We start from the raw sequence: 24,483 nt of genomic DNA on the forward strand, positions 1-24,483 counted from the left end.
CCGACGGTGACGTCACTTTCCTCTGGGGCGACATGACGTCACGCGGCGTGGGCGTGGCGCCGCAGTGATCCCGGAAGTGGGTGGCGAGGGCTCCGCGTGGTTTGCGTCTCGCGCTCCACGTGAGTTTCCTCGGCGGAGAAGTCGAAACGCCGCCACCGTGGGCGGCGTTCACCCGGCAAAACACGCGTCGTTCGCCCGACGTTCGCCCGACGTTGGCATGCGGTTGGAACCGTTGAACCAACGTTGAGGTTGCGGTTGGAGCCGCTGGACAAAACGTTTGGCCTAACATCCCATATTAACTGGGCAGTCGAATCACCGCCACTATTTTAATTCGCTCCTCATGTCGCGTCCAACTCAGACCTCCCCCCCCCCTCGCGCATCTCGCAGAGATGTGGGGAGTCCTTGACTCTAAACCTCTGGGGATTCTCCGCGGCGTTGCTTTACGCAGCCCGGCAGCTGGTGGCGAGGCACTCGATGCTGCTGATGGAAGGTTCCAGCCGGCCTCACGATAGTGCGCGAAGCCAAATCCCCTCTGGGTTCACAATTCGCTACTTTTTTGATGGATGGTGGTGGTGGTGGTGGTGTAAGTTATGTTTGTTGGAGCTAGGGGCTCTTGGAACGTGTCCACAACATCTCTTGTTTAAACAGCGTGGTTGGCGCACGACGACATCACCCTGCGTCCCCACGGCGAACATGAGTGGCGAGTGACGATCTGAACCCGGCTCCCCCCCCCCCGCCGCCTTCACACACCCCTACCGACCGGCGTGCCTGGCAGTCGGCAGTTTGTGTCGACAAAGCGGCAGTGAAGTCGAGCGAGTTGTGAACCCGGTAAACGCTGATCCCACGTGCCTCGTCGTCACGTCGCCTTCTCTGTGCTCGATGCGCTACTCCGCCAAGGATCTTGCCACGCGAGGCGTTTGCCTGCGCGTCCGTCCGTGGCTGCGCCTGCGCCGTCAGGCGAGGCCGAACATCTTCACGAATCTCCCCGCTGCTGCTGCTGCTGACAAACATCTCTCTCGCCTCCCCCCCCCTACCCAGGTCTCCCCGCAGAGACAGAGAGAGAGAGACATAGCGAGAGACACAGCGAGCCGGGTCCAGGAGAAGACGGGAGCAGGGGTCGAACCTTCATCATCATCCCCACGACCATGAGGTGAGAAGCGGACAGCCGCACCCTTGGGGGAGTCGTGGAGGTTGGAGGAGGTGGTTGGAGGAGAAGGTGGTAGGAGGAGGTGGTAGAATGGAGGAGGTGGTATTGTTAGGTTCCGCTACGATGGAGTAACGTCGTGGGTAGGCCCAACGTGATTCAATTCCGGGCAAAAACTGCCCCAAGCGATTCCCTTGCTCAAATGAGCATTGAGGCGGTGCTAATTTCCCGTTTACAGCCCTGAGCCATTGGTGGAAATTCCACGTTGATATGGCCAGAGCTAGCACCGGAATAACAGCATGACTTTCCCAACAACGAAAACTCCGTACGGTACGTTATAGTTCCGTGAGTTTGGGGTTAGGGTTGTGATTCCGAGTTTCTGGGAATAACTTTGATTGAACGTGAAGCACACTTTTGAATATTTGCACCTTCATGGGGCGTTGCCCTCAAATGTTGATGGTATGGCGATGTTATGGTTTTTGTAATAGTGCTATGGTGAGGGCTATGGTGATATTAGGATTATGATGATGTTAGGGTTATGGCGATGTTAGGGTTACGGCAGTGTGAGGGTTATGGCAATGTTCGGGTTATGGACGATGTTAGAGTTATGGTGATATTAGGGTTTTGGCGATAATAGGGTCATGGCAATGTTCGTGCTATGGTGATATTAGGGTTATGGTGATAATAGGGTTATGGTGATTGTAGGGTTATGGTGATTGTAGGGTTATGGTGATATTAGGGTTTTGGTGATGTAAGCGTTTTGGTGATATTAGGGTTATGGCAATGTTCGGGTTATGGACGATGTTAGGGTTATGGTGATATTAGGGTTATGGTGAGGACTGTGGTGATGTTCGGGTTACAGTAATGTTAGAGGCCGGATATTGGTGATGATGTCACCTGAAGCACACCGACTGCCCTTGGACAGATCGTATCAGAACGTTTATAGCAGAGCCAGGGAGTGATGCAACGTCGCCGTCACCGGCGTGGTCGCAGTCACCGGCGTGGTCGCAGTCACCGGCGTGGTCGCAGTCACCCGTCTCGCCACTGAACACCACCGTCTCTCCGCCTCTCGCCCCCACCCCCCTCCGCACAGCGGCAGGAGCGCCGTACTTCACCGCGTATCGGTGTTTGCGCTGCAGGACGCCGGCAGCGCCGACCTCGTGGCCGGCCTCGCGCTCGCCCGGCCGGGGACCGGGCGAGGCGCCGCCAGGCCGGGCGACGCAGAGCCGGAAGCGTCGCCGGCCCCGACGGTGCCGGCGGAGGAGGCGGCACGGGAGCGAGCGGGTGCCGGCACCGGCGGGGAGGAGGGAGGCGAGCGAGGCGGATGCTCGGCCTGCCGGTGCCAGTTTGAGAGTCGCGAGGAGCAGGTGAGCGCGCGCGCGCGACGCTTCTCGTACGGACGCGGCCACACCGTGGTCGCCCATTGCGGACGTGTTAAGTACCCGGGTCGGAAATTGAAATTTTTGACGGATATCTCGTCGTGACAATTTGTCGTCGTGGAACCGTCGGCAAATCTCGGTCGATGAAGGAATTGGTGACGGGCAAAAACCGCTGTGGCCGATCTCCGCAACGTTTCGCGACGGCTTCTCCGGCCGCGCCGCATGGCGCCTGCGGTGCGGCGCGCCATCTTCCTCTCTCAGACTCACTTCAGTGGCGTTCTCTGGCAACTCTTCTTTGTCGTCGATTTATTTGTTTTCGTCCATCATATTCTCTAGACGCTGAATTCCAGCGCTTCTCTCCCTCGGACGGTTTCTCCATTTTCAGCGTCCAAGGCTCAAATCCAAGCAGTCCCATTGGCTACATGGGGCCCTTGAGGAACAGTAGTCGAGTCTTCATTGAGCCCTCCGTCAGCCAAGCGGTTGGTACCGCCGCTCTATAGGGTGCCTTGGCCATCCCAGTTGTGGTTTCTCAACTGCGAGCGTTTGTACTCCACCCTGGTCTCGTAGGCGGTGCAGCACGGCACCAGGCACGCGGCCGTGGCACGGCGCGTTGCGCAGAGATCGGCAACCGAGTTCTGGAACGGCAGCGAGCGTTATAAATGGACGTCTAACCAAGCAGACGTGGCTTAACATCGTCGGCCCATAAATTCTACAGCTCGCCGACTCTCAGGGCCCTTACTCTCAGTCACAGCTCGGCTCCTAAATCGGCTCGGCTCCTAAATTGGCTCGGCTCCTAAATCGGCTCGGCTCTTGAGCCGCTCGGCTGCTTCTAAAAGACGCGTGAGTGAGCGGCTCAGCCGTGGCTCGGCTCAGGCTCGGCTCATGGAAAATCCTGAGCCATGGCTGGGATCATTGCTGAGAGCCGGCTCAAGTTAAAAAGCCGTGGCTTTGAGCCGTGGCTCACGTGACCCAGGGCAGAGCCTGCGCCGAACCGTGGCTAAGAGTACGGGCCTAACACGTGACCGGAAAGTCTCGTCGCCATCATCATCGTGATTGCATCATCATCGCTGTCATCATCATGCATCTCCTCCTCCGCCCGCCCCAGGTGGAGCACTACAAGCTCGACTGGCACCGCTTCAACCTCAAGCAGCGTCTCGCCGGCGCCGCCACCGTCAGCGCCGAGGAGTTTGAGGAGCGGACGGGTGAGGAGTGGGCGGCCGCCTCCCGTGACGTCATCAGCCACACCGCCCCCTACCGGCGGAGTAACGGCCACTGCACTGCGTGGCAGGCGTGGTAAACACAATAAGTGTGGGGATGGCGATGATGATGAATGGGGATGGCTTGTGGTGGCCTTCATCCAGCAGTGGATCGCGTGTGGCCGCAGGTGACATCTCAAGCATCTCCGGCTCGGAATCTGACTCCGACTCGGAGCCGTGGGACAGCGAGCCCGACCCCTCCCAACCTCGCGACCTTCAACCCCGGGGGACGCAGCACGACGGGAAGACGGAGGAGGAGGAGGGCGGCCCGGCACGGCAGTCGCTCCGCGTGCTCTTCACGAACCGAGCGCAGCAGACGCTGTCGCTGCACCGCTGCGTGCTGCACAGAAAGCAGGTGCCCGGGTCACACGGCTCCATGTGCAGTGAGACCATCGGGAATCGGCCTGATGCCAGAATCGGGAAATTGTTAAACCCCCCCCTCCCCCCGCCTTGCCCACGGTTCCACACAAAGTGAGGGTCCGTGACTCTGGGTCACGATTCGGTTCTAGAACGGATCATCTTTGGTCGCTGTGGTGGGTGTAGTATTTGTAGTCGGTGGAGCGGTGGGCACAGCGGTTCGCTCACTGCACTATGAACCGTGGGTACGGTTCACATCAGATTACACTGATGTCTGCACTGGGCCCGGGCCGGGTGAGGCCTTCATCCAGCGGTGGATAAGATGTTGGCCGATGACGATTGCGATGAGACGGGGTGCGTGGCCGTGAGCGTGCGTGCGTGCGTTCACAGGAGACGGCGCAGGACGTCGATGCCGTGGGCCGCGTGCTGGCGCTGGACGCTCGCACCAAGTGGGCCGTGCTCCTGGCAGGAGGAGGCCACTTCGCCGGCGCCGTCTTCCAGGGGTGCGTGGGAGACGACCACCGATTCCGCCGAATCGAAGTTTGTGTGTCTCTCCCTGTGGTCGTGTGGATTTTTCTCCTGGTCCTCCAGTTTTTCCCTCCACATTTATAAACATGCATTTAGAGTATTTGGCTGTTATACATTTCCACGTGATAAGCCACTTCGTTAAGCTATCATTTGTGGCCAAGTCGCTTCTGAAAAAGAGCTACATAGTACATGTTTTATCGTTTAGTTTCTCCCCACTGACGGCCGAATAGAACTCGGAAACACTGCGCGTCAACTTGCCCCTTAGCGGTGTCCACCAATAATCCGTGTGTCGACCCGCTATAAAGAAGCCCTTGCGTTGTTCCAAAATACTGCCCTCCAGCACCCGATTAGTGCCCCTACGATGCTGGCAGGAACGGATAAACACTGTGCAGGCTCCGGTGGAGTGGTAGGCCTCTACTGCGCTGGTTTTCATGGTCGTACCGCGTGCCATTCGTCACGATGTGTTACGATGTCCGACGTTTCGCAACCACATGCTGGGAGCTTCTGTGAACGGAGCGGCGTTTCCCCGTCCTGCAGGGATACGGTGCTGGAGCACAAAACGTTCCACCGCTACACGGTGCGGGCCAAGCGCGGCACGGCGCAGGGGCTGCGCGACGGGCAGAGCCGCGGCAACGCGCCCAAGTCGGCCGGCGCGTCGCTGCGCCGCTACAACGAGGCGGCGCTCGCCAGGGTACGTGTCGCGATTCCGCCGCAGTGCCCAGAGCGGAGTCCCCCGTGAGGGCCTCGCTAATCTTCGAATCAAGGTTCGCTAAGAGCTCGCGGATGAAGCGTTCGGCGAGAATCGCATCTGGGAGGAGAATCGAATGGCAAATTCCTGAGTAAAAACATCGTGCACAGAGCTGAATGGAAGGAAGTTCGCGATCGATCGTTGACGTTATTTAGAAAGGCACAGAGAGAGGCGAGACAGAGAGCACGAACGCGGTGACCCGAGTTCCCGGCCGTGGCTGACAGTTTCCCGCCCGTCCGTGCCGGTGGTGGTGGTGGTGGTGGTGGCGTGCAGGACGTGCGCGAGCTGCTGGAGAGGTGGGCGCCGCTGCTTCGCGAGGCCGACGGCGTCTTCGTGCGCGCCGCCAGCTACAGCCGGGCGCTGTTGTTCGGCGCGTGCGCACCGCTGCTGGCGCGGGACGACGCCCGCGTGCGCGCGGTGCCCTTCGCCACGCGGCGCGCCACCCACGCGGAGGTGGTGCGCGTGCACCGCGAGCTGGCCGCCGTGCTGGTCTATGGTGGGCGCCAGTGGCCGACACCCACCCCGTCGCGTCCCTACCAATTGCGCATTCGCAGCGGGCCACGGTTGTGTTTCATGTCACGTGCGTATGTATGTAGAACTATTTTTGTATCGTACGTAGCCTACTGCGCTAATCGGTTTGCTACAACTGATGTTGAAATAATGATAGTTATAATATACATGTACGTATTTACCCAGCAGAGCCACACTGAGTCAGCAGCACGCTGCTGCTGCCACTGCTACCTTGTGTTTTAGTTTTAAGAAGTCGTCGGCCGATTAATGACGAGTTGTTTGTACGCGTGGGAGGAAAATCCGAAGCGACCGAAGAAAACCCACGCATTGCGCGAGCGGGGCGACACTCCATCCCCGTAAAGATGGACTAAACGGATGGCGATGAGCCCGCTTGCTGTTACCGCCGTCTCCTGGCGAGCCAGCGCATGGCACCTGAGAGTGTCCAACGCGTCGGCTTCGCCCGTTGGCGGGGCCACGACAACTCTCGCAAGGACGATCCGATACAGCAGAGCTTTTGTAGAAAGCCGTCTCGCCGTCCGGGACTTGCCCTCCGTAGAATCCAGCCGCATTTATCACGGAGGGGGGGGTGGTTTGCCCAACACACCTAAAAGAGCGGGTACCTCGTCAGGCAAGGCGGCGATGGCGAGATTGCGTGCGACGTCACGAAGCGGGGAATGGCTAACGTGCTTATCGCTCGTCAAACCGTTCCGAGGAGGGGCGCGCGTCGTTGGAACGCGTTGGCGACGGGGTGCGTGGTGTTCCCCTCCTCGCGCTCGCAGCCAAGGGGACCGATGTGGCGGAGGTGGCGAGTCCCGGCAGGAGGGCGTGGAGGAGAGCCGGGCGCGCCCCGGAGACCGCGGGGACCGCGGCTCAACCCGCGGTGCCCTCTCACGGAGGTAACGGTGGCAACCGGCAATTTCTCACGGCGCCGTCACGGTGGCGGGGGGGGGGCACCGAGCCGCCACCGCTGAGATCCCGGGTTCCAATCCGGCTTTCAGCCGCTGCCCGTGGTCGAATCCGGGTTCTCAAGCACAGAGAGTTGATGGTCTCAGCCCCGTCGCCAGTGACTGAGCGTGAAACTTTGTTCTCCTTTTAAGGTGGCCAAATTCCACCTGAGAATGAAAGGTTTCTACTGTCGTGAGATAATCAGGGAGGGTGGGAAAGTGCTGCTTGTGAGGGGCCTCGGAGGTAGTTCCATGATGCCAGGTTCCACGGGCCGGTCGAGACATCCGGATGGATGCTTCGTGTCGTGAAACGACCCCGAACAGCCAATCGGGATAAAATCGGGGAAAAAGATGACGAGAGAGAATGTTGATGTTTGGATGACCGAGCGATTGGAGCGAGCGCACGTCTTTACACGGCAGCTCAAGCGTGGAGCTTCACCCACGGTGAAGCGCACGGGAGAGGGACACGCACGGGGACACAGCACACGGGGGGCACACGCACGCCGCACAATCGCCACCTCCGCCGCTAACCGGACGCCTCTCCCCCCTCCGCTTTCCCCGTTGACCCCGTCGGCTCGTCCGCCAGCTGGAGGAACGGGCGACGACGCGGACGACGACGACGATGACGACGGCGACGTGACGCTGCAGACGAGCGAGGAGTGTCTGAGCACGGCGCACCTCAGCGAGTACGACCTGCAGCCGAGCCGGGCCGCGCGACGCCGGGCCGCCCGCAACAACAACAACAAGCAGAAGAAGCAGCAGCAGCAGCCGCAGCAGCAGCAGATCGACCTCTCGGAGGGGCAGGAGGAGCGCCGCCCCAAGGGTGAGGTGGACGTCGCGTGCACGCCACGCTGTCCTCGGTGGCTGTGGCGCGGTGCTGCGTAGCGGTCAGCAGGGGACAGTATGGAGGTAGACGTGGTTGTACTGTACTCCTACGCTCCCACGTCTGTGCTCTCCGCCACCATCGACCCTGTGCCGAGCCGCGTGCTGAAGCGGCCCCACGGCATGGGGATGGCCTTCATCCAGCAGTGGATTGATAAAGGGCTGTGCGTGTGCACGTGCCATTATAACAGATTCTTATGCAACGGACCACCCACTGACACCGTGACCTTTGCAGGGTCAGAGGAGAGTCCTGTGCCGGCGCCCGAGGGCAGGGCGGCGGACGGGGCGGCGGATGGGGCGGACGGTTCGGAGGACACGGGGGACGTCACGGCGGGAGACGGAGTGAGTCACGGGAGCCACGAGCAGGAGGAAGAGGAGGAGGAGCAGGGGAAGCGGCGTCCAAAGCGGCGCGAGAAGAAGTCCAAACCGAGCGCCGGCGCGGCGCTGACCAACGCCCTGCACGCCGGTACCGCTCGCAACGAGACGCACTCGTGCCACGTCGCGTCTCCACTCTGGCTGCGCCGGCGGTTCGTTGTTGTCGATTGTTCCGCAACATTCTGCCCCGAGAGCTTCGACGAGTCTCGGGACTCTTTCAGGAGGTCCCTGCAAAGTTGTCGCAGTAGGGGGGACTGGGAGGTGGGGGCATGTGACTGCTGTGTTTGTCTGAGATCCCAGTTGAGTAACTGAGTGTAACTTTTCAGCATTGGTAAGTTTTGTCAATATCAATTGCGCGATTTTTATTGGCAAATCTGAATGAGTGTGTGATGTTGTGCTGCGGTGTGCTGTGGTGTGCTGCCCCCACTGGTTCAGGCGCGGCGGACCCGGGCTACTACCGAGTGCGGGACGAGCTGTACACGGCGTGCAAGGTGGGCGACGCGGGCACTCTGCGCCGCATCCTGGGACCTCTGCTGCCTCGCCCTGTTGACCCCCACCCTCACGACCTGCCACCCCCCGAGGGGTCGTCCCCTCTGCCCGTGGACTCCGCTTCAGGCTCGCCGCGCGCCCCGTCTGGCGGCCAGCCCCACGCCCCCGAGAGCACAGAGGAGAGAGGGAGGTTGGCGGAGGGGGCGGCTTTCCCAGAATGCAGTGCGGAGGCGGTGGCCGCCATGCTGGCCGAGGCGGTGGGGGCGGCCGGCTGGACGCTGCTGCACGTGGCGGCCGCCAGCGGGCAGAGGACGGCCGCACGGCTGCTCATGGAAGCCGGGGCCGACCCCACCATCAGGTGTCGCAAACAACCGGCCAATTGATTTCATCTCAAATGAATGCGCGTCATCGTCATCACCGTCATCAACATCAGCATCGTCTGCTATGATCTATCCGCTGCTGGGCTGAGGCCTCCCAAAACCGTCGCCCTCTCTCACCACCCTCCCGCGATGTTGCAGTCGGTCGAGTATCGCCACACGAGTTTATTCCGTCGCTCCATTTCCACGATGGACGTTCTCTTGGGTGCGCGAGTTTTGACCACAAGGGCCATCGTTCCTTCCAGCGACGATGTGTCCTGCCAAAGTGTGCTCGGTTTAATTAATTTTAAATGCAGTCTCAAACTTCAGACCACCGTCTGCAGCCACCGCCGACGGGCCGTCGTGCCGCCGCCGGCGCGGCGAGCTCACCGCGTCGCTCTCGCCGTGCGCCCGTGTGCAGGGACAGGAAGGGCCGCCCGGCGTACTGCGCGAGCGCCGACAAGGAGACACGCCACGAGTTCCGGCGCTACGCCGCACAGCGCCCGGGCAAGTACGACTACGCCAGGGCCCAGGTGGGCGCGCAACATCGACGACGCACCGGATTCTGTCGCTATATTTTCGCGACTTTTTAGGGTTCCCCAACAACGGCACGTTGTCAAAACGACAAAGCTCTGGTGACTGTCTGGACGAGTCGTATAAAGCATCCTTTATCAGTTTACCGTGTGTATAAGCTGTCTTGTGTGTCACTCGGGTGACCCTAGGTCTACTCAGTGTGGGCGCCACAGTGGCGATGTTGACTACCTCGCCTGGTATACAGGAAGCATGGGTTCGATCTCTACACTGACGCCTGTTGTATATTTGGAGTTTGCGTGTCTCCCCGTAGTCACGTGGATTTTTCTCCGGGTCTTCCGGTTTTTCCCTCAACATTTAAAACCAACACGCATTTAGAGTGTTTCGCTGCTATAAAGTTCCATACGATCAGCCACTTCGTTGAGCAATCATTTGTAATTAGTTCGCTTTTGAAAAAGAGCTACATAGCTCAGTGGGCCTTACCTGCTAAAATAAAAAGTTCATAGTTTAGTTTACTCAGCCTTAAATGGCAGCTCAGCCCTTGTGCGCCGTGCCGGCGACGCTAACAGCACTTGGGGTACACGAGGTCACCGCGCGTCTCGCCGCCCGCAGATCCCGGGCCCGCTCACTGACGAGATGGAGAGCGACCGTGCGGAGCGCAAGCGGGCGCAGCGAGCGGCGCGGCGCGTCAAGGACCGCGACCAGCGGGAGGAGCAGCGGCGCCAGGAAGCCGAGGACGCCGAGACGCGACGCTTCGCCTCGCTCAGCGACCGCGAGAAGGTGCCGTGTCGCCCCGACTCCATTCCGTGTTGTGCCTCGATCCAAACCCGCCCGAGTGACATCTCATTCTAGCGTCTCCGACGTTCATCGTTCACCTCGAGGCACGAGGACAAATCGCCGCTTGAGATACTAACGGGAGAATTGTCGAACGGGGAAGTGATGGCAGACCAAATGCGGCGTTATCTGTAACGCTGCTGCACAGACGATACACGCACGCGTTCGTGATTGCCACGGGGGCATCCCAACGGAATTGCGCTGCGCAACACCGAGTCGGTGCCGCCTGTAATACCGAGTTGGTGCCGCGTGTGCAGAGGGCGCTGGCAGCGGAGAAGCGGCTGGCGCAGCAGGGAGCAGCAACGTCGGCCGCAGCAGCGCCGCTCGGCAACATCAGGTGCCCCCAACGTGACGCGGGCACGCCAGCACCTGGGCTCACGCGAGTTCGCAAGAATCCCCCGTGTTGCCCTTGCAGGCTGTTGGGGAAAAATTGCTCTTAGTGAGCACCTATTCAGGCTGGGACAGCCACCTTTGTCTCCCCAGATATGTATTACCATCGTCACTTTTGTCTCGTGGCGTGTTTGGGTGTGAGCAGGTTTGTATAACGTTAATCGCATTACCCCCCCCGCCCTGCAAGCGTGCTGCCAGCTCTCTCAACCTCTCGCTGAGTCTCACCCCTTCACTGTGCTCCCCCCCCACCTCTCCCCCCCCCCCCCCGTGGCCCCCAGGAGGTGCTGGCAGTGTGGGCAGTCCCTACAGGAGAAGACGCCCTTCGAGTACTTTGACTTCTCGTTTTGCACCATCGCCTGCCTGCAGCAGCACAAGCGCTCTGGCGCCAGCGCCAAGCCTTGAGGTGCCACTGCGTGCAGGCACGGCGCTACGGTTCACGGGGGTGGGTTAAGGACAAGCGTTTTTTAATACTTCGAGGTACAGTGGCCAGCGTGGTTGATGCTCGTGCATCGCAGTACTCGAAGGGCCTGGGTTCAATTCCTGAGTCAATGTTCCTCCTGTTCTGCATGGGTTTCCTCCTAAAACAAACATGCAATGTAACCGGTACTGGCCGAAACATCCACATGCGAAGTGCACTGCAAATTACGCGATTGGGATTACACCCAGCAGCATCGCCCCCTGCTGTGACACCGGAGCAGAACACCTCCTGAAAAAGAGCCGAGCGACTGTGAGGTTCTCCTGGTTTAAACAAGCCGCCGAGTCATTACAGAGTTTGCAGTGGGGTCGGCTTAATTTCTCATTGAATATTTTGTGGATGACTAGTGGTGCCGGGTGATAACTATTTTCCATGTCGCTGCCCTGTTCACACGTATCGTACCCGGTTCGTTGAACCCGTTCGTGAACTCATCAGTTTTGCCTTCATGTGGGCTCTTGTTGAGCAAACAAAAACACCCTGATACAATATCAACAATTCTAAATTCTTTTATGAACTCAAAAAATCAAACGCTTACACCCAACGAGTCCTCTCACTGCAATATAAACATTGTGTTTAACGTTGGTTACGAAACCAATCGCACCCTGAGCGTCATTGTGAAACAAAAGCGTTTCAACTGGACAGCGCGTCGCTCCAATCGGCAAGTGTAATAAAGTCACAGGTGATTGCGTCATTAAGAATAGTGCAAAATAAATCGTGTGTGCTGGTCGTCGTCTTCATTCGTTCGGCCGGCGGGAAGTGGTGGGGATTTGCCGCACTCCTCGCAGCGTCAGTGCCAGCGGCCCAGGCCCAGCGGCCGCACCCGCGCAGGGCCCCGCACCGTGCCGTTGAGAACGGGGCGATCCACGAACCGGATGGCACAGGAGGAGGAGGAGCACGAGGCAGGCGCCGCCTCCAGCTCCAGCACACTAACATTGTTGGGGGCGGTGGTGCTGAGTGCTGTGGCAGGCACAAACAGCGTGACCTGCGGGCCTGCGGCGGGCCAGTAGCGGCCCAGGTTGAAGCCGTTGATCCACACCTGGCCCTGTGTGTGGAAAGCGGTTATTATGAACCTGCGCTATAAACCCACCAACCCGGGTTATGTACGTTGGCGGTGTGTGTGCATCTGAACCTTCTTGAGTGAACATTGGTCAAACGTGTGACACTGATGTACATCAATTTACTTCTGGATGAGATGTGCTGTATCAATAAAAATATTGACGTTCCTTTCGTGTCTTTTTTATCCAATTGGTGAAAATGTATATTCGTATTTTTAGTAAAAAATTTATTTTATATAAAGAATTGGTAGTAAATATGCTATATAAGCAATAAAAATGTGAAAATATTGACATTATTTTTCTTGCTAAAAACGGCATACTAACCTTTGTCGTTTTTGGTTCAAAATCAGTGAAAATTTCTACTCGTATTTTCAGTAAAAATTGCATTTTATATCAAGAATTGGTAGTAAATATGCTATATAAGCAATAAAAATGTGAAAATATTGACATTATTTTTCTTGCTAAAAACGGCATACTAACCTTTGTCGTTTTTGGTTCAAAATCAGTGAAAATTTCTACTCGTATTTTCAGTAAAAATTGCATTTTATATCAAGAATTGGTAGTAAATATGCTATATAAGCAATAAAAATGTGAAAATATTGACGTTTTTGGTTCAAAATCAGTGAAAATTTCTACTCGTATTTTTAGTAAAAAAAATATTTTATACCAAGAATTGGTAGTAAATTACTAATGAGCCAAGAATGTCTGTGTGACGTCACTCCACGTCGACCAGCACCCCCTCATCAATAATCATGAACAGGTGGGATCCTCCACATGGGCCCCCCCTCCCCCATCATTAACAATCATGAATGGGTGACGTCACTGCATGAGGGTGGAGTGGAAACAAAAATGTGTTCATGCAAATTAGCTTTCATTTTCACCTGTCTCTCTTTATGGAAAGTGAAGCAAATAAAGACATCAACGCAGCAACTATTATATAACGAGCCAAGAGGCTGTGTGTGTCCCGCGTGTGACGTCACTCCACATGCTGCACCCCTCCCCAATAACCATTAGCGGGTGACGTCACTCCACATGGGGCAACCACCCCCCTCATTAGTAGTCATGAGGATGACGTGAGGCACCCTCCCGCCATTAATAATCATGAGTGGTGACGTCACTCAACACGGAGCTCCCTCATCAATAATCATGAGCTCATGACGTCACTCCTGTGAACCCCACCCCCACATAAATAATCATGAGCGGGTCATTATTTTCGATTGAATATTTCAGATTAACTGCAATACACGAGTCCTTGGACGGGCTATAGGCTAGTATGTTATATAATCAATAAATATGTGAAAATATTGACATTATTTTTCTTGCTAAAAACGGAAAAATTTCTACTCGTATTTTCAGTTATAATTTTATTTTATATCAAGAATTGGTAGTAAATCTGCTATATAAGCAATAAAAATGTGAAAATATTGACATTATTTTTCTTGCTAAAAACGGCATTCTAACCTATGTCGTTTTTGGTCCAAAATCGGTGAAAATTTCTACTCGTGTTTTTTTGTAAAAAAAAAAAAAGAATTTATACCAATAATTGGTAGTAAATATGTTATATAATCAATAAAAATGTGAAAATATTGACATCGTTTTTCCTGCTAAAACGGCATACTAACCTATGTCGTTTTTGGTCCAAAATCGGTGAAAATTTTTACCCGTGTTTTTTGTAAAAAAAATTATTTTATACCAATTGGTAGTAAATATGTTATATAATCAATAAAAATGTGAAAATATTGACATCATTTTTCCTGCTAAAACGGCATACTAACCTATGTCGTTTTTGGTCCAAAATCGGTGAAAATTTCTACTCGTGTTTTTTGTAAAAAAAAAAAAGAATTTATACCAATAATTGGTAGTAAATATGTTATATAATCAATAAAAATGTGAAAATATTGACATCGTTTTTCCTGCTAAAACGGCATACTAACCTGTCGTTTTTGATCCAAAATCGGTGAAAATTTTTACTCGTGTTTTTTGTAAAAAAAAAAAAGAATTTATACCAATAATTGGTAGAAAATGTTATATAATCAATAAAAATGTGAAAATATTGACATCGTTTTTCCTGCTAAAACGGCATACTAACCTATGTCGTTTTTGGTCCAAAATCGGTGAAAATTTTTACTCGTGTTTTTTGTAAAAAAAAATTATTTTATACCAATTGGTAGTAAATATGTTATATAATCAATAAAAATGTGAAAATATTGACATGATTTTTCCTGCTAAAACGGCATACTAACACATGTCGTTTTTGGTCCAAAATCGGTGAAAATTTCTACTCGTGTTTTTTGTAAAAAAAAAAAAAGAATTTATACCAATAATTGGTAGTAAATATGTTATATAATCAATAAAAATGTGAAAATATTGACATCGTTTTTCCTGCTAAAACGGCATACTAACCTGTCGTTTTTGATCCAAAATCGGTGAAAATTTTTACTCGTGTTTTTTGCAAAAAAAATGATTTTATACCAATTGGTAGTAAATATGTTATATAATCAATAAAAATGTGAAAATATTGACATCATTTTTCCTGCTAAAACGGCAGACTAACCTATGTCGTTTTTGGTCCAAAATCGGTGAAAATTTCTACTCGTGTTTTTTGTAAAAAAAGAAAAGAATTTATACCAATAATTGGTAGTAAATATGTTATATTATCAATAAAAATGTGAAAATATTGACATCGTTTTTCCTGCTAAAATGGCATACTAACCAATGTCGTTTTTGGTCCAAAATCGGTGAAAATTTCTACTCGTATTTTTAGTTAAAAAAATATTTTATACCAATAATTGGTAGTATAGCTCTATATATAAAAGGGAAATTTGTTAATGTGTCTGTTTAAAATGTTTAGAGTACGTCCCGACATACAACAAATTTGAAATTTGCCATGTGGGTTACTTTCCAGACTGTACACCATGCAAACATAAAAATACACTTTTTTGGGGGGGTCGGGGGGTCAATAATGCATATTTTTTGCACGGCAAGTGAGCTGTGACGTCACATCTGTCATGTGACCAGCGCATGCGGAAGCGTCACGCAGTGCGCCTGCTCATGTCACGCCCCCCCCCCAACCCTCCGCGGCGCGAGTAAAGTGCCATACAAATGTGTTGCAGGTCTAAGGCGTTCTTCGCGCAGCATTGCTGCTTCATTATTTCAGTCGTTTACTGCCGTACGTACCCTGAAAGTTGTGTCTGCAGCAAGCGCGTGTATGTGTACCTATGGACGCGCACACGTGTGTGTGTGTGTGGGGGGAGCGGTAGTGTAGTGGTTAGAATGCTGCGCTACGAACCCGGCGACCCGAGTTCGATTCCCGCTCACGGCCACCACTGGTGACGATTATTTTAACCGCTCCTGGGTCTCCCCTAGGTCGAATCAGCCTCAAACGAGTAACTGCTGTGGTGTGAATATCGCCACTGGGGAGACAAAGGCGGCCGGGCGTGGTTCTGGCCACCAACCAAAATTGAAAATTGACGTAATTTTTCGTGCTAAAAACGGCATACTAACCTATGTCGTTTTTGGTCCAAAATCGGTGAAAATTTCTACTCGTATTTTCAGTTATAATATTATTTTATATCTAGAATTGGTAGTAAATATGCTATATAAGCAATAAAAATGTGAAAATATTGACATTATTTTTCTTGCTAAAAACGGCATACTAACCTATGTCGTTTTTGGTCCAAAATCGGTGAAAATTTCTACCCGTATTTTCAGTTATAATATTATTTTATATCAAGAATTGGTAGTAAATATGCTATATAAGCAATAAAAATGTGAAAATATTGACATTATTTTTCTTGCTAAAAACGGCATACTAACCTATGTCGTTTTTGGTCCAAAATCGGTGAAAATTTCTACCCGTATTTTCAGTTATAATATTATTTTATATCAAGAATTGGTAGTAAATATGCTATATAAGCAATAAAAATGTGAAAATATTGACATTATTTTTCTTGCTAAAAACGGCATACTAACCTATGTCGTTTTTGGTCCAAAATCGGTGAAAATTTCTACCCGTATTTTCAGTTATAATATTATTTTATATCAAGAATTGGTAGTAAATATGCTATAATAAGCAATAAAAATGTGAAAATATTGACATTATTTTTCTTGCTAAAAACGGCATACTAACCTTTGTCGTTTTTGGTTCAAAATCAGTGAAAATTTCTACTCGTATTTTCAGTTATAATATTATTTTATATCTAGAATTGGTAGTAAATATGCTATATAAGCAATAAAAATGTGAAAATATTGACATTATTTTTCTTGCTAAAAACGGCATACTAACCTATGTCGTTTTTGGTCCAAAATCGGTGAAAATTTCTACCCGTATTTTCAGTTATAATATTATTTTATATCAAGAATTGGTAGTAAATATGCTATATAAGCAATAAAAATGTGAAAATATTGACATTATTTTTCTTGCTAAAAACGGCATACTAACCTTTGTCGTTTTTGGTTCAAAATCAGTGAAAATTTCTACTCGTATTTTCAGTAAAAATTGCATTTTATATCAAGAATTGGTAGTAAATATGCTATATAAGCAAAAAAAATGTGAAAATATTGACGTTTTTGGTTCAAAATCAGTGAAAATTTCTACTCGTATTTTTAGTAAAAAAAATATTTTATACCAAGAATTGGTAGTAAATTACTAATGAGCCAAGAATGTCTGTGTGACGTCACTCCACGTCGACCAACCTCCCCTCATCAATAATCATGAACAGGTGGGATCCTCCACATGGCCCCCCCCTCCCCCATCATTAACAATCATGAATGGGTGACCTCACTGCATGAGGGTGGAGTGGAAACAAAAATGTGTTCATGCAAATTAGCTTTCATTTTCACCTGTCTTTCTTTATGGAAAGTGAAGCAAATAAAGACATCAACGCAGCAACTATTATAACGAGCCAAAAGAGGCTGTGTGTGTGTCCCACGTGTAACGTCACTCCACATGCTGCACCCCTCCCCAATAACCATTAGCGGGTGACGTCACTCCACATGGGGCAACCACCCCCCTCATTAGTAGTCATGAGGATGACGTGAGGCACCCTCCCGCCATTAATAATCATGAGTGGTGACGTCACTCAACACGGAGCTCCCTCATCAATAATCATGAGCTCATGACGTCACTCCTGTGAACCCCACCCCCACATTAATAATCATGAGCGGGGTCATTATTTTCGATTGAATATTTCAGATTAACTGCAATACACCCGTCCTTGGACGGGCTATAGGCGAGTATGTTATATAATCAATAAATATGTGAAAATATTCACATTATTTTTCTTGCTAAAAACGGCATACTAACCTATGTCGTTATTGGTTCAAAATCAGTGAAAATTTCTACTCGTATTTTCAGTTAAAATGTTATTTTATATCAAGAATTGGTAGTAAATATTCCATATAAGCAATAAAAATGTGAAAATATTGACATTATTTTTCTTACTAAAAACGGCATACTAACCTGTGTCGTTTTTGGTCCAAAATCGGTGAAAATTTCTACTCGTATTTTTAGTTTAAAATTTATTTTATATCTAGAATTGGTAGTAAATATGCTATATAAGCAATAAAATGTGAAAATATTGACATTATTTTTCTTGCTAAAAACGGCATAGCAACCTATGTCGTTTTTGGTCCAAAATCGGTGAAAATTTCTACTCGTATTTTTAGTTTTAAAAATATGTTATACCAAGAATTGGTAGTATAGCTCTATATATAAAAGGGAAATTTGTTAATGTGTCTGTTTAAAATGTTTAGAGTACATCCCGACATACAACAAATTTGAAATTTGCCATGTGGGTTACTTTCTAGACTGTACACTATGCAAACATAAAAATACACTTTTTTTTGGGGGGGGGGGGGGTCAATAATGCATATTTTTTGCACGGCAAGTGAGCTGTGACGTCACATCTGTCATGTGACCCGCGCATGCGAAAGCGTCACGCAGTGTGCCTGCTCATGTCACGCCCCCCCCCCCAACCCTCCGCGGCGCGAGTAAAGTGCCGTGTTGCAGGTCTAAGGCGTTCTTCGCGCAGCATTGCTGCTTTATTATTTCAGTCGTTTACTGCCGTACGTACCCTGAAAGTTGTGTCTGCAGCAAGCGTGTGTATGTGTACCTATGGACGCGCGCACCTGTGTGTGTGTGGGGGGAGCGGTAGTGTAGTGGTTAGAATGCTGCGCTACGAACCCGGCGACCCGAGTTCGAATCCCACTCACGGCCACCACTGGTGGCGATTATTTTAACCGCTCCTGGGCCCTCCCCTAGGTCGAATCAGCCTCAAACGAGTAACTGCTGTGGTGTGAATATCGCCACTGGGGAGACAAAGGCGGCCGGGCGTGGTTCTGGCCACCAACCAAAATTGAAAATTTTAACGTAATTTTTCGTGCTAAAACGGCATACTAACCTATGTCGTTTTTGGTCCAAAATCGGTGAAAATTTCTACTCGTATTTTCAGTTATAATATTATTTTATATCTAGAATTGGTAGTAAATATGCTATATAAGCAATAAAAATGTGAAAATATTGACATTATTTTTCTTGCTAAAAACGGCATACTAACCTATGTCGTTTTTGGTCCAAAATCGGTGAAAATTTCTACCCGTATTTTCAGTTATAATATTATTTTATATCAAGAATTGGTAGTAAATATGCTATATAAGCAATAAAAATGTGAAAATATTGACATTATTTTTCTTGCTAAAAACGGCATACTAACCTTTGTCGTTTTTGGTTCAAAATCAGTGAAAATTTCTACTCGTATTTTCAGTAAAAATTGCATTTTATATCAAGAATTGGTAGTAAATATGCTATATAAGCAAAAAAAATGTGAAAATATTGACGTTTTTGGTTCAAAATCAGTGAAAATTTCTACTCGTATTTTTAGTAAAAAAAATATTTCATACCAAGAATTGGTAGTAAATTACTAATGAGCCAAGAATGTCTGTGTGACGTCACTCCACGTCGACCAACCTCCCCTCATCAATAATCATGAACAGGTGGGATCCTCCACATGGCCCCCCCCTCCCCCATCATTAACAATCATGAATGGGTGACCTCACTGCATGAGGGTGGAGTGGAAACAAAAATGTGTTCATGCAAATTAGCTTTCATTTTCACCTGTCTTTCTTTATGGAAAGTGAAGCAAATAAAGACATCAACGCAGCAACTATTATAACGAGCCAAAAGAGGCTGTGTGTGTGTCCCACGTGTAACGTCACTCCACATGCTGCACCCCTCCCCAATAACCATTAGCGGGTGACGTCACTCCACATGGGGCAACCACCCCCCTCATTAGTAGTCATGAGGATGACGTGAGGCACCCTCCCGCCATTAATAATCATGAGTGGTGACGTCACTCAACACGGAGCTCCCTCATCAATAATCATGAGCTCATGACGTCACTCCTGTGAACCCCACCCCCACATTAATAATCATGAGCGGGGTCATTATTTTCGATTGAATATTTCAGATTAACTGCAATACACCCGTCCTTGGACGGGCTATAGGCGAGTATGTTATATAATCAATAAATATGTGAAAATATTCACATTATTTTTCTTGCTAAAAACGGCATACTAACCTATGTCGTTATTGGTTCAAAATCAGTGAAAATTTCTACTCGTATTTTCAGTTAAAATGTTATTTTATATCAAGAATTGGTAGTAAATATTCCATATAAGCAATAAAAATGTGAAAATATTGACATTATTTTTCTTACTAAAAACGGCATACTAACCTGTGTCGTTTTTGGTCCAAAATCGGTGAAAATTTCTACTCGTATTTTTAGTTTAAAATTTATTTTATATCTAGAATTGGTAGTAAATATGCTATATAAGCAATAAAATGTGAAAATATTGACATTATTTTTCTTGCTAAAAACGGCATAGCAACCTATGTCGTTTTTGGTCCAAAATCGGTGAAAATTTCTACTCGTATTTTTAGTTTTAAAAATATGTTATACCAAGAATTGGTAGTATAGCTCTATATATAAAAGGGAAATTTGTTAATGTGTCTGTTTAAAATGTTTAGAGTACATCCCGACATACAACAAATTTGAAATTTGCCATGTGGGTTACTTTCTAGACTGTACACTATGCAAACATAAAAATACACTTTTTTTTGGGGGGGGGGGGGGGTCAATAATGCATATTTTTTGCACGGCAAGTGAGCTGTGACGTCACATCTGTCATGTGACCCGCGCATGCGGAAGCGTCACGCAGTGTGCCTGCTCATGTCACGCCCCCCCCCCCAACCCTCCGCGGCGCGAGTAAAGTGCCGTGTTGCAGGTCTAAGGCGTTCTTCGCGCAGCATTGCTGCTTTATTATTTCAGTCGTTTACTGCCGTACGTACCCTGAAAGTTGTGTCTGCAGCAAGCGTGTGTATGTGTACCTATGGACGCGCGCACCTGTGTGTGTGTGGGGGGAGCGGTAGTGTAGTGATTAGAATGCTGCGCTACGAACCCGGCGACCCGAGTTCGAATCCCACTCACGGCCACCACTGGTGGCGATTATTTTAACCGCTCCTGGGCCCTCCCCTAGGTCGAATCAGCCTCAAACGAGTAACTGCTGTGGTGTGAATATCGCCACTGGGGAGACAAAGGCGGCCGGGCGTGGTTCTGGCCACCAACCAAAATTGAAAATTTTAACGTAATTTTTCGTGCTAAAACGGCATACTAACCTATGTCGTTTTTGGTCCAAAATCGGTGAAAATTTCTACTTGTATTTCTAGTTTAAAATTTATTTTATATCTAGAATTGGTAGTAAATATGCTATATAAGCAATAAAAATGTGAAAATATTGACATTATTTTTCTTGCTAAAAACGGCATACTAACCTCTGTCGTTTTTGGTTCAAAATCAGTGAAAATTTCTACTCGTATTTTCAGTAAAAATTGCATTTTATATCAAGAATTGGTAGTAAATATGCTATATAAGCAATAAAAATGTGAAAATATTGACGTTTTTGGTTCAAAATCAGTGAAAATTTCTACTCGTATTTTTAGTAAAAAAAATATTTTATACCAAGAATTGGTAGTAAATTACTAATGAGCCAAGAATGTCTGTGTGACGTCACTCCACGTCGACCAGCACCCCCTCATCAATAATCATGAACAGGTGGGATCCTCCACATGGGCCCCCCCTCCCCCATCATTAACAATCATGAATGGGTGACGTCACTGCATGAGGGTGGAGTGGAAACAAAAATGTGTTCATGCAAATTAGCTTTCATTTTCACCTGTCTCTCTTTATGGAAAGTGAAGCAAATAAAGACATCAACGCAGCAACTATTATATAACGAGCCAAGAGGCTGTGTGTGTCCCGCGTGTGACGTCACTCCACATGCTGCACCCCTCCCCAATAACCATTAGCGGGTGACGTCACTCCACATGGGGCAACCACCCCCCTCATTAGTAGTCATGAGGATGACGTGAGGCACCCTCCCGCCATTAATAATCATGAGTGGTGACGTCACTCAACACGGAGCTCCCTCATCAATAATCATGAGCTCATGACGTCACTCCTGTGAACCCCACCCCCACATAAATAATCATGAGCGGGTCATTATTTTCGATTGAATATTTCAGATTAACTGCAATACACGAGTCCTTGGACGGGCTATAGGCTAGTATGTTATATAATCAATAAATATGTGAAAATATTGACATTATTTTTCTTGCTAAAAACGGAAAAATTTCTACTCGTATTTTCAGTTATAATTTTATTTTATATCAAGAATTGGTAGTAAATCTGCTATATAAGCAATAAAAATGTGAAAATATTGACATTATTTTTCTTGCTAAAAACGGCATTCTAACCTATGTCGTTTTTGGTCCAAAATCGGTGAAAATTTCTACTCGTGTTTTTTTGTAAAAAAAAAAAAGAATTTATACCAATAATTGGTAGTAAATATGTTATATAATCAATAAAAATGTGAAAATATTGACATCGTTTTTCCTGCTAAAATGGCATACTAACCTGTCGTTTTTGGTCCAAAATCGGTGAAAATTTCTACTCGTGTTTTTGGTAATAAAATGAATTTATACCAATAATTGGTAGTAAATATGTTATATAATCAATAAAAATGTGAAAATATTGACATTATTTTTCTTGCTAAAAACGGCATACTAACCTATGTCGTTTTTGGTCCAAAATCGGTGAAAATTTCTACTCGTGTTTTTTGTAAAAAAAAATAATTTATACCAATAATTGGTAGTAAATATGTTATATAATCAATAAAAATGTGAAAATATTGACATCGTTTTTCCTGCTAAAACGGCATACTAACCTATGTCGTTTTTGGTCCAAAATCGGTGAAAATTTTTACTCGTGTTTTTTGTAAAAAAAATTATTTTATACCAATTGGTAGTAAATATGTTATATAATCAATAAAAATGTGAAAATATTGACGTCATTTTTCCTGCTAAGACGGCATACTAACCTATGTCGTTTTTGGTCCAAAATCGCTGAAAATTTCTACTCGTATTTTGTGTAAAAAAATGAATTTATACCAATAATTGGTAGTAAATATGCTATATAATCAATAAAAATGGTAAAATATTGACATTTTTCCTGCTAAAAACGTAATTTTTGGTCGAAAATCGGTAACAAAAAATATATTTTAAAAAAGCCCTTACCTTAGTCCATCCGGGGAGCTCAAGGTAAGTGTCCATGGGCAGGTCGGGCAGGCCGGACGGGATGCTGAAAGTGCCCGTGTAGAAAGCGGGCCCACAGGAAGGGCCTCCTGCAGCTTCGCTACGGGCACCGCGAGGCTGCACGGCCCCGCTAGCCACCGCACCGTCAACGTCCAGGGAGTAGATGGTCCAGTTGACAATCGGTGTGAGGCCCAGCGTCAGATTGTCCGTGAGGCCCTGCAGTAGCGGCAGAAGTAGCGGCGGCAGCAGAAGCACACTCGTCAGAAAAATGGTCAGTTTTTAAATGGTCACGGTCACACCGGCCAGAACCAAATGGCTTTATTAAAGTTTGCAATGGATCCAAGTCAATGTGTACCTTCAATCGAAGGTTAAAGAACTTGAGAAAAGAGACAAAGAGAGGCAATTCCACATTGTAAAATTACAAAAGCAGAAAGAAAATTGCTTTGACAATCAAAATATTTATACTTTAGTGGAAGCACAAATAATCCTTACACTTGTATCTCTTTGTGTGCATGCGTCCACCTTGCGTGCGCAAGTGCTACGTGCGTGTGTGACCGAGTGCATGCATGCGTGAACGTTTCAAGTGCTGAGAGGAAAGAAATTGCCTTGAAGTCATTGATATGGCGCCCATAGTTGATCCGGCCCATGTTTTCTACAAGGATGTCGAGCCGCGACCCGGCCTTGCCGGTCACATTGATGCCACTCGCATTGTTGCGCTGCAGGATGCCCAGCGGCACCTGCGTGGCACACGGCAGAACGAACATCACGTTGGCACACGGCAGAACGAACATCACGTTGGCACACGGCAGAACGAACATCACGTTGGCAAACGGCAGAACGAACATCACGTTGGCACACGGCAGAACGAACATCACGTTGGCACACGGCAGAACTAACATCACGTTGACACACGACAGAACGAACATCACGTTGGCACACGGCAGAACTAACATCACGTTGGCACACGACAGAACGAACATCACGTTGGCACACGGCAGAACTAACATCACGTTGACACACGGCAGAACTAACATCACGTTGGCACACGACAGAACGAACATCACGTTGGCACACGGCAGAACGAACATCACGTTGGCACACGGCAGAACTAACATCACGTTGACACACGACAGAACGAACATCACGTTGGCACACGGCAGAACTAACATCAAGTTAGCACACGGCAGAACTAACATCACGTTGCCAGTATTTAAGGTTCATAAGCAGTGAGGTTTATTGATAAAAAAAACATGACCTTGAAATTACTTCCTTAATTCTCCCTTGTCAAGCTAAACAAATAATTTATACGTGAATGGCACAGCCCCTACTTTGTTGACGTACTGTGCGTGTCGATGCATTCAGACAGGAGTTCGAGCAAGCGAGTGAGCGAGTGAGCGAGGTGCGAGCGCTCACCCCGTCCAGCGTTACATATCCGCGGTCGTGCACGCCATTGAGCCAGGAAAGCAGCGGCGTCGGAGTTGGGCAGTCCACCGGCAGCGCCGTGCGGTACAGCATGAAGCCAAAACTCTAGAGAGCGACCAGTGCACACACAGAGTGGTACTTATTTTTACATATTTGATCA

General features: G+C 48.7%; 2 protein-coding genes across 3 annotated transcripts in view; one reads left to right on the forward strand and one right to left on the reverse strand.

Annotated features, from left to right (window-relative positions):
* LOC144724706 (tRNA endonuclease ANKZF1-like) lies at positions 1–12,421 on the forward strand. 2 transcript variants are annotated; one of them, XM_078604038.1, is made up of 16 exons: positions 1–119; positions 1,039–1,150; positions 2,238–2,511; positions 3,629–3,725; positions 3,908–4,134; positions 4,527–4,639; positions 5,202–5,355; positions 5,686–5,908; positions 6,702–6,818; positions 7,453–7,689; positions 7,984–8,214; positions 8,559–8,970; positions 9,390–9,501; positions 10,112–10,279; positions 10,591–10,670; positions 11,002–12,421. In XM_078604038.1, exons 2-16 carry the CDS (start codon positions 1,146–1,148, stop codon positions 11,123–11,125), a joined length of 2,574 nt encoding a protein of 857 aa, XP_078460164.1. In that variant the 5' UTR covers positions 1–119; positions 1,039–1,145; the 3' UTR covers positions 11,126–12,421. The 2 variants fall into 2 exon arrangements, with proteins under 2 accessions (XP_078460164.1, XP_078460165.1); XM_078604039.1 differs by lacking the exon at positions 1–119 and adding an exon at positions 741–828.
* LOC144724708 (beta-galactosidase-like) overlaps positions 11,689–24,483 on the reverse strand; it is a 22,906-nt gene continuing 10,111 nt past the window's right edge. Inside the window, exons 13-16 of the mRNA XM_078604040.1 lie at positions 24,315–24,428; positions 23,507–23,638; positions 22,884–23,117; positions 11,689–12,240 (exon numbers count right to left, since the gene is read on the reverse strand). Of these exons, the coding sequence (XP_078460166.1) occupies positions 11,986–12,240; positions 22,884–23,117; positions 23,507–23,638; positions 24,315–24,428 (735 nt within the window). The 3' untranslated portion in view covers positions 11,689–11,985. The remainder of the gene's footprint in view (positions 12,241–22,883; positions 23,118–23,506; positions 23,639–24,314; positions 24,429–24,483) is intronic.

The sequence above is a fragment of the Lampetra planeri genome, chromosome 21 (assembly GCF_965212315.1).
Source record: "Lampetra planeri chromosome 21, kcLamPlan1.2.h2, whole genome shotgun sequence".
Lineage (NCBI taxonomy): Eukaryota > Metazoa > Chordata > Hyperoartia > Petromyzontiformes > Petromyzontidae > Lampetra > Lampetra planeri.

What these genes read in the sequence shown, in the direction of transcription:
- LOC144724706 (XM_078604038.1), top strand. An exon ending in GCCGGCGCCGTCTTCCAGGG is followed by an intron (nt 4,640 to 5,201) that starts GTGCGTGGGAGA and finishes CCCGTCCTGCAG; the next exon opens with GGATACGGTGCTGGAGCACA. An exon ending in GGAGGAGCGCCGCCCCAAGG is followed by an intron (nt 7,690 to 7,983) that starts GTGAGGTGGACG and finishes TGACCTTTGCAG; the next exon opens with GGTCAGAGGAGAGTCCTGTG.